This window comes from Coenobita brevimanus, chromosome 8 (assembly GCF_032717465.1).
Source record: "Coenobita brevimanus isolate Jiangsu-jjx chromosome 8, ASM3271746v2, whole genome shotgun sequence".
Lineage (NCBI taxonomy): Eukaryota > Metazoa > Arthropoda > Malacostraca > Decapoda > Coenobitidae > Coenobita > Coenobita brevimanus.
The window spans coordinates 18,402,200-18,412,574 of record NC_136961.1 but is presented as its reverse complement, the minus strand read 5'-3'; the positions used below and the strand labels follow the sequence as shown (position 1 = coordinate 18,412,574).

Here is a 10,375-nt window from a genome sequence, read left to right as displayed (position 1 = left end):
TGGAACTGTACTAACGGCAGCCCTTCAGGGTTTGGCTTCGTACCACGCAGAGAGACACTAACGGCGGCCCCCCCCCAAAAAAAAAAAACACCCACACACCTGCAAACACACTCACAAAACACCTACACACTCACACACACAAGCTCGCAAGGCTATCTGTCAGAGACAGAGTCCACCCAGAAACACGAAAAAAAAAGAGAAAAATCGCCAAATTAAATTAGGCTAAGTCCTGCAATGCCCAAAAACAGGAAAAACCCCCCAGAATGCTTCCCCAGTAAATGAGGCAGAGTCCAACACTCGAGAGAGACTGGCGAGAGGTCTGCTCATCACGAGAGCTTGGCTGGGAGTGAGTGCATCGGTGAACCTTTGTGATCTGTTGATTCGGCTGTAGGTAAAGTGGATTTGTTGATCATACAACCATGGCATCTATGGAAGAGCTACGCAAAATTCGCACAAGTAAGAGAACTCGGTTGACAAAAAAGATTAATGAACTTCGAAGACTTGTAGTTGACTGTGCATACAGTGAAGTAGTTCAGAAATTTGATTTAATTAAAGGGATTTTCCATGATTTCACGCAAGCACATAATGAATATCATAATGCACTCACTGATGAATCTGATATTGTGGCTAGTTGAATGCAATTATATTGATGGTTTGCAAGGTGTTAGTGATTACATTCGGAGAGGTTCGAAGGTTAGTGCTCAATCACAAATGAAATTCACCGCTGAATCTAATTCTGTGTCTTACGTTAAGTTGCCTCCAGTGCCGCAACCTGATGTTTTCAGTGGAAGACCTGAGACATACCCTTTGTGGAAGGCATCTTTCAACACTTTAGTTGGAAAGCACAATATTGGTTATGATGAAAAGATATTCTACCTTAAACAATATACAGCTAGTGAAGCTCAGAGCGCTATTGAAGCCTTATTCCTTTGTCCTGACGAGTCCTCATATGAAGCTGCACTTCACATACTTGAAAGGAGGTTTAGTAACCCGTCTGTAGTTGCTTCTGCCTTTCACAAAAAATTGGAGAACTGGCCAAAGGTTGAAGAACGCGACGGTAAAGCACTCCAGGGATTTTCAGACTTTCTGGCCCAAATATGTGTTGCCAAGAAATCTTACAAATCTTTAGAGATTTTGAGTGATGAATTTGAAAATAAAATCTTGAATAAGTTACCAACGTGGATAGTAAATAAGTGGATTGAGTTTCTAGTCGAACAAAGTTCTTTGCCCAATTTTGATAAATTTTCTGATTTCATAAAGGCTAGGGCCACAATTGCAAATCATGCACTTTGGGCTGGTTATTCATCACTGCATCAGTCCTCTAGCACGAAGAGGTCACAACTGCCTAAGTTTGATTTGAGTGTTCAAGGTCAGCCACATGTAATTCAGTCAGACCTGGCTGCACGGCAAACCCAGCATACACAAGCGGGGTCCAAGAGTTGTCCTGTTTGCGATGATGGACATAAAACTATTAAATGCTCCGTTTTTAGCAACATGTGCTTAGCAGACAGAAGATCTACTATCCGCAACAAGAACATGTGCTTTGGTTGTCTGGGCAGTGGGCATTATAGTAAGGGATGCAAAAACCGGCATGTTTGCGATGTGTGTTCGAAAAGACACCCAACATTGCTTCACGACTACAGTTTGCAATCACAGTATGACACAACTACCACTTCCGACAATGTCAATCTTGCTACTGGCGCTAATTCTAGTATCAACACCAGCAATCGTGTCACCACCATGATACTACCTGTCATGCTGTGTCATCCATCAAGTGATAAAGAGGTATTGGTGTATGCACTTTTGGACACACAATCTAACACTAATTTTATGACCGATGAAGTTGTGAAGTTGCTAAACGTGTCAGGTCGTCACATTACATTGGATCTAACGACCATTAATAGGCGTATGAGTGTGCCCACTATGGCTGTCGATGGTTTGGAAGTGAAGTGTGTCCGATGGTCCTTACTTTGGGATTTCGTCATGCTATGTGAGAGAATCCATACCTTGCAGGCATGAAATCATTCCCACCAGTGACGTCATTAACAAATGGCCGCATCTTTCTCGCATTGACATTCCCCAGTATTATGAGAATGCACCCATTGGTCTTCTAATTGGTTACCATTGCTCTCAGGTTATGCGTCCATTGGAGATAGCGAGTGGAGGTGATTCAGAGCCTTTTAGGTGGAAGACAAGTCTTGGTTGGTGTGTTGTGGGCGCAAATTGTGCTGATGTAAATGCTCATGAAACAGACGAATTGGGAACTAAACACATTGTACAAGGTTGCATTGTATTGAAGACTGAATGTCATGAGATGATGTTGGATGTTGATGATACAGAGGTAATTATGCCTGGGATGGATGAGAAGTACAGTGTAGAGGATGTGCGATTCGTGGATATCATGTCAGAAAGGATGTATCAGAGAGATGACAGACATTATGAAGCTCCTTTACCTTTGAAATACGAGGCACCATTTCCTTTGAACAGATCCATAGCACAAAGATGCTTAATGAAGCTAAAATATAAATTTTAAAAGGATCCAATCTACCATCAGAAGTGATACAGAAGATGTTTGATAATGAGTTTGCTGAAGTTGTTCCACCAGAGGAATTTCTCGTCAGTTGGCCGAACTTGGTATATTCCACACCATGGTGTGCAACACTCTAACAAGCTGAGAGTGGTTTTCGATTGTAGCTCGGATTTTCAAGGTGTTAGTCTGAATGACAGGTTGTTACAGGGCCCCAGTTTGATGAATTTGTTGTTAGGGATCCTGTTCAGATTTCGTCTTGAACCCATTGCTCTCACTTGTGACATCCAGAATATGTATCACCAGTTCATGGTCTCTCCAGGTGATACAAACTTGTTGAGATTCTTGTGGTGGAACAATGGTGATATTAGCTCGAACTTTGTTGATTGCAGAATGAGAGTTCATTTGTTTGGGGCCACTTCTTCCCCAGGAGTTGCCACATATGCGCTAAGAACGACTGCTAGTGATCATGGTTCAAAGTACGCTGACGAGGCATCGCAGTTTGTCCAGAAGAATTTTTATGTGGATGATGGTGTTACCTCTTCTGTGAGCTCCGCTTGTAAATTGATTATTGAAACTCAGAAGCTTCTGGCTGAAGGTGGTTGCAAATGTCACAAAGTGATGTCAAACTCTCAGGAAGTCATGAACGGTGTGCGCCTTGAAGTCAGAGCACCAACACATGAGTCCAAATTGCACAAAACTCTAGGTGTTTTATGGAATGTCGAGGCAGATGAACTTAATTTTCCCTTGAACTTTGACAGAGGCAGTATGACTCGCAGAGGCTTGCTTTCCACTCTTGCTAAGATCTATGATCCTCTCGGTGTCATGTTTCCACTTGTTCATCGAGCAAAGTTGTTGTTACATCAAATGTGTCATGACAGTTATGGATGGGATGATATGTTGTCTGGTGACTTGTTGCAGAAGTATGAAAGGTGGTCTACTAATCTTGATAAGATTCGGGAAGTCACCATTCCTCGTTGCGTCCACTCGAGCGAGAAAATGTCAGCTTTGGAAATGCATCACTTTGCCGATGCTAGTTCTACTGGATATGCTGCCTGTTCCTATCTCAGGTTTCTGGATGAAGATGGAAGGATTAGTGTTGCTTTCATGGTTGGTAAATGCAGAGTCTCTCCTATTAACCAGTCCTGAGTATTCCTCGCCTTGAGCTGATTGCGACAGTTCTCAGTGTACAACTTGCAACTAAACTAAGGAAGGAGTTATGTCTGCAGTACACGGAGTACTTTTGGACGGACAGTACTGTTGTACTTGGATACATAAAGAATGTATGTGTCAGATTCAAGGTTTTTGTTGCTAATAGAGTCCAAAGGATACATGATGGGTCTTGTCCTGAACAATGGTTTCATGTTAACAGTGCTGAAAATCCTGCTGATGATGGATCACGTGCAGTTTGGTTAGAACGTTGGCTGCAGGGACCAGATTTTCTCAGGAGATCTGACTTGAACATCCAACAATTCAGCCTGGCAGTATCCTCCGACGATGTAGAAGTGAAGTGCTTGAGCAGTCAAGGTGATGAATCTCAAGTAGTCCATGTGTTCATCTACAAAAACTGGTTTAGTACTTTAAAGATGTGGGCTTGGATTTTAAGGTTCATTGACAACTGTAGAGGTGCAAAAAGGAAAGGAAGCTTAAAGGTCGAAGAAGTGGAGAAGGCTAAGACTTCTGTCATTCGAACAGTTCAAAGATCATGTTTTGCAAAGGAATTCGGGAGACTATCGAGTCAGAAAACAGTCTCTCGCAGTAGTCCGCTTTATAAACTGGATGTGTTTTTAGATGAAGACGAAATGATACGTGTTGGTGGTAGGATTCGAAATTCGGCTCTGTCTGAAGAAGTGAAACATCCATTGATTTTGCCTCCTGATCACGAGCTATCCTTTCTGATTATCCAGTATTTCCATCAGAAAACCCATCATCAGGGTAGAGGGATGACGTGCTCTGAGGTGCGCAGCCATGGTTTCAGGATATTATCCTTACAAAGACTGGTGAAGAAGCTGATTCGCACATGCGTGACTTGTTTTCGTCTGCGTGGCAGGCCTGTATAGCAAAAGATGGCTGATCTGCCAGAGGACAGACTGTCCCCATGTTCTCCATTTTTGTTCTCGGGATGTGATTTTTTGGCCCTTACATTGTGAAGTCGGGTCGCCGAAAGTGTGAGAGATATGGTGTGATGTTCACTTGCTTAGTGAGCAGGGCTGTGCACATCGAAGTCGTTCACTCTCTCACCACAGACAGTTTGCTCAATGCATTTAGAAGGTTTGTCGCCCTTCGCGGTGCTGTGAGAGAGATCAGGTGTGACCAAGGCACTAATCTGATAGGTGCAAGAAATGAGTTGTTGAAAATGGGATGTGATCTGGTCTTCAATCCACCTATATCAAGCCACAGAGGTGGGGTGTGGGAGAGGATGATTGGTGTTGCCAGACGAATCATTGAAGGTATCTTGTGTGAACATGGGTCTCGTCTCGATGACCAAGGCTTGATAACTGTGCTGTCTGAAGCCACATCAGTTATTAATAGTAGACCTCTCAGCGTTGACCACATCAGTGATCCTCAGTCTCTTGAACCTCTGACACAAAATCATTTGATCACAATGAAATCGAAGGTCATTCCTCGTGCTCTGGCCACAGAACGATCCGACCTGTATGCGACAAAACAATGGCGTCGTGTTCAGTATATGATAGACTTTTTTTGGTCATGATGGAAGAAGGAAATCGTTCAGCAGCATATGTCTCGAGCTAAGTGGAATACTCCTAGACAGAATCTAAAGATGGGTGATCTGGTTTTAATCATAAACGAACAGTGTCATCGTTCATATTGGAAATTGGCGCGAGTCATTGAAGCTCAACCATCTCAAGATGGTTTGGTGCGCTCAGTAAAGGTACAGCTTGCTGACCAGTCTTAAAACGCCCTGTCCAAAAGTTAATCAAACTGTTGAGTTATTAAGATGCAGGGCACGATCCCCGTCAAGGAGCCAGCATATGTATGTTTGATTGTGTATGTTTTTTGATTGCGTAATTATCTATCTATCTATATATCTAGGCTGCTTCCCCCAAGGAAAGGGAGGTAGCCGAGACAGGACGACTCACTCTCCATTTACTCATCCATTTAAACACATTCATTCGCATCTTAGCTCCAAAGGCGAAAACGGACAGATCCTCACCGCATCACACTGCACAAGGGTCAACTGCGCAATGCAATCAGTGACATCCGCAGCAGGGTCCGACAGCAGAACTGGTTTACCCCTGCCACATCATAACAGACCCATCCCCTTACCCGCACCTGACCTGACTAGGTGATCAGACCAAATGCGGGAGAATATTCCCTTGGCTGCGTCATCACTTATTCATTCACAATTTCTCTCCATTTATTTCTATCACGCACAGCCACTCTTCCTTCCTCAACAGACATCCCTCTCGCATCCAGCGCTCTCTTCACACTGTCCATCCATCCTATTCGTGGTCTTCATCTCAGCCTTACACCTCTCACATCAGATCTAGTTATCTTTTTCATCAATCGCTCATTATCCATTCTCTCCATATGCCCAAACCATTGCAACACCCTCTGCTCAACTCTACCAGCCATCTCCCGAACAACTCCAGTTCTCCTTCGCACTTCATCATTTCGCATTCGATCCATACGCGTCACTCCACACATACTCCTCAGACATCTCATCTCCATTACATTCAAACTTTTCCTCTCTGCTACACCCATATTCCATGTTTCAGCCCCATATAATGCAGTCGGTACCACAACACCCTCATACAGCCTTCTCTTTACATCCATTCTAAGCGAACGACATTTAAACACTTTTTTCATTCCTCCCAGCACCTTTCCTACTTCATTTATTCTAAACTTCACTTCTGCATCTATTCTTCCATCCACAGCAACATGTGACCCTAGATATTTAAAACAATCTACCTCCTCAAGCAACTCACCATTCAAAACTATATTCATCCCCCTACCATCTATCAACCTCGTACACTTCATCACTTTACTCTTATTCTCATTTACTTTCAATTTCCTCTTTTCACACACCCTTCCAAACTCCTCTACCAACTGTCTCAATCTCTTCTCTGAATCAGTCACCAGTGCAGTATCATCTGCAAACAGCAGCTGCTTCAGATTCCACTCTCCTCCATCAACATTTACCAGACTCAGACCACCTAAAACTCTTGCATTCACCTCCCTTACAACACCATCCATGTAAATATTAAACAACCAAGGCGACATCACACATCCCTGTCGCAGCCCCACTCTCACGAGAAACCAATCACTCACAGCATTTCCCACTCTTACACACGCTCTACTATTTACATAAAAACTTTTCACCCCTTTTAGTAACCTACCATCAAGTCCATACAATCTTAAAACAGTCCACAAAGCCTCCCTATCAATTCTATCATACGCTTTCTCTAAATCCATAAATGGCCAAAACACATCCTTTCCTTTCGCTAAATACTTTTCATACACTTGTCTCACAGCAAACACCTGATCAACGCATCCCCTCCCTCTCCTAAAGCCACACTGCTCATCACTAATCACTCCCTCTGTACCCTCTCTAACTCTCATAATTAACACTCTACCATACACTTTACCTACAACACTCAACAGACTTATACCCCTAAAGCTAGTACATTCATACTTATCACCCTTGCCTTTATACAACGGGAGCACACAAGCACTTGCCCAGTCAATTGGGACCATACCTTTCTCAAAGCACACATTCAACAATCTTACTAACCAGTCAACAATAGTCACTCCACCACCCTACAGGCATTCCACAGCACACCCATCCATACCTGCAGCTTTCCCTGTTTTCATCTCCTTTACTGCCTTCTCCACTTCCTCCTTCGTGATCAAAGAATCATTCAACTCTCCCAACACATTTATTCCTTGCACCCTTCTATCCGCCACAATCTCAGCCACCCTTTCCTCCTCTACATTTAACAATCTTTCAAAATACTCTGCCCATCTCTTCCTTACTGCATCCATCTCAATTAACATCCTTCCATCCTCTGCTTTTACTCGTTCTTCTTTCCCAGACTCTCCCTTTCGCACCCTTTTCACCTCCTTCCAAAACATTTTCTTATTCTGTTGAAAATTCTCTGTCAGCCGCCTACCCGACCTCTCATCTGCTGCCACTTTAGCATCACGCACAGCCCTTCTCGCTCTATTCCTCTTTTCCTTATACCTTTCATATGACATCTCATCCTTCCTCTGCAGCCACACTTCATATGCACGTCTCTTCTCAGCCACAATCATACTCACCTCCTCCCACCACCATTCACTTCATTTTCTTACACCACCACCCACACGTCTCACGCCACACACCTCTTCTGCATGCCCCACCACAGCACTCTTAAACAACTGCCATTCCTCCTCCACGCTGCCATTTTCCCGATCTTTCACTGCGTTCCACTCATCTTTCAATTTCTCCTGATACTCTATCTTTTTCTCTCTTTTATCCAACTCACTCACTTTCAAAACCTCCCTGCCACACCTAACCCTCTTAGCTCTCACCCATCTCTTACCTACTCTTAACTTTCCCTCCACCAGGTAGTCGTCAGACATACCTCCACCCTCCCCTCTCAGAACTCTCACATCCAACAATCTTCCTATTACATTCCTGGACACAACCACATAGTCCATCAAGGCTCTATCAACAACCCTTCCGCCCTCCTGTCTCACACATGTATACTTATAAATATCTTTCTTCTTAAACAGCGCATTCCCAATCACCATCTCTTGCTCAACACACATCGCTATCATTCGTTCCCCATTTTCATTTATTCCAGGCACACCATGCATACCAACAACGCCTTCAACTGCTACATTTCCCACTCTAGCATTCAGATCTCCCATCATTACCACATTCACATTCGCTCCAAAACTCTGCAGACACTCATCAAAATCATTCCAGAAAGACTCCCTCTCTTGTTCATCCCTTTCACTACCAGGCCCATATTCACTCACAAACACCCACAACTCGCGCTCAAATTTCGCTTTCACCCACATCAGTCTCGATGACACCTCCTTCCATTCAATCACACACTGCTGTACTTCTGGACTCACTAACAAGACCACACCTTCTCTTGCCCTTCCTCTATCAACACCTGACAATCTTCCATTCACACTTCCAAACATAGATTCCCCCTTCCCTCTCATCTTGGTTTCACTCAAAGCTAACACATCCAACTTTCTTCTCACAAACATTCCCCCAATCTCCTCTCTTTTAGCCTCAATTGTACTACATCCACGCATATTCATAGACCCAATCTTCAGGGTACGGGGATAACTCCATCCCCGATCCCTTTCTCTGGCCTGTCTCTTTTTAGGAACAAAAAAACAGAGGAGGGGGTCCCTAGTCCCCTCACCCCACCCCTTTTAGTCGCCTTTTACGACACGCAGGGAATACGGTGGCAGTATTCTTCCTAACACAACCTGGCCGCAGAGTAGTAGTACCACCCCATAGTGCGGCCAGGTTGAGTCCCCCCCGCCACAGGGGGGAATTATAATGTATTATATGTATGTGTTTATTATATACGTTTATTATATGTATATGTGTTGTGTTTATATTGATTGTGTAATTATAATGTATTATAATTAGGGCAGCCATGTGACTGGAATCATGTATGAATCCGTGAATGCATTGGTGAAATTCCAACTCTGGTAAAATTTGTGTTGCTATTTTCTGTATTATGTATTTGTCTTGTGTTAGTTAAATGTTGTTCATTTTGTTTGTGTCCCGTTGTTTCATTTGTATGGGTGTTTGACGTGATGATTCGAGAGGTGAGGTGTGGGTTGGCTTGAGAGTTCGGAGTGATTCATCAGAACCGGTGACCCAAGGCAGCTTGATTGCCGCAGACGCGGGCGTGCCTTCAGTTGTGGCTGGGGCATTGTTGCGGCCGGGACGTGGGCTAGTGTTTTATTGGTTGTACAGTTGCTCACCCATTTGAGAGCCCAGTTATCGCAATAGAAGGTGTGTATAGCTTAACAACTTGTGTGTATAAAACATAAATGATAGTTTCAGACTCTACCGATGTATACATGAAATACGTGTCAATACTTTTGTTGTTGTTACGATGTGTACTTGTATTGCAGTTCACGCTACGCTACTCAATAAACTATTGAGGGCAGTCGGTCTTTATTGATCTTCTGGGCGGGGACGGCAACAATGAACTTCTAGCGACCGACAATGACATCGATAGCCTGGCACCATGACTGCTGCACCTGTGTTCATTGTTCACCGCCGCATTGTTGATGCCACTCTGCACTCAGAGTTGTCGCTCATGGTTCATCTCTGTGCCGGCCACCAACAGACTGTTACGGCCTACACCAACATATGGCAAGAGTGCATCAGTTGTTGTTGTTGTTGTTGGGATATTTGCCCCACCATAAATGGTGGGGACACGGGCAAACAAGAGAGCCCGTCAGAGGTGCGCATGAGGCGCAAACATGAATTATCGAGGGGGAGGGTAGTCCCTGACCGTTTGGAGTAGAATATTGAGGGGAGCACGGGAGACAATGCCAGCAGCATCCATAGAGTCATCTCCAGACCGTGCCAGTGCTGTGGCAGGTTGAGGCCTAAGCATGGTAGTGGCAGGGCAGTGATGCAGATAGTGAATGAGCAGCTCCATAGAACTAGCTAGACAGTGGGTACACGGGTCTGGCTCTACGCCAATAATCTGCCGTTAGCCAGGGAACCCCAGACGCAAGCGCCTGAGCCTCACTAGAAGATAATTAGGTGTACTCGGAGGAGGTGACAGCAGGGAGTAGGACGTGGCAGTGGCATACCAGGTAGTAGAGCGAGAGTCCTCCGTTACCCAAAGCCAA

At 44.3% G+C, this 10,375-nt stretch overlaps 1 protein-coding gene across 1 annotated transcript; it reads left to right on the top strand.

Moving 5' to 3' along the window:
* Positions 1–419: 419 nt before the first annotated feature.
* On the top strand, positions 420–9,665 carry LOC145406758 (uncharacterized). The gene is made up of 7 exons (XM_080277857.1): positions 420–456; positions 632–1,944; positions 2,135–2,341; positions 2,606–3,450; positions 3,900–4,115; positions 4,928–5,182; positions 9,644–9,665. Exons 1-7 carry the CDS (start codon positions 420–422, stop codon positions 9,663–9,665), a joined length of 2,895 nt encoding a protein of 964 aa, XP_080133983.1.
* The last annotated feature ends 710 nt before the right edge of the window (positions 9,666–10,375 follow it).

Bases quoted from the DNA above. Each gene is read 5' to 3' on its own strand.
- LOC145406758 (XM_080277857.1), top strand. From the start codon at position 420: ATGGCATCTATGGAAGAGCTACGCAAAATTCGCACAA. The intron at 1,945-2,134 runs GTGAAGTGTGTC...CATTGCTCTCAG, and splicing joins TGGCTGTCGATGGTTTGGAA to GTTATGCGTCCATTGGAGAT. The intron at 2,342-2,605 runs GTAATTATGCCT...TTGTTCCACCAG, and splicing joins TGGATGTTGATGATACAGAG to AGGAATTTCTCGTCAGTTGG.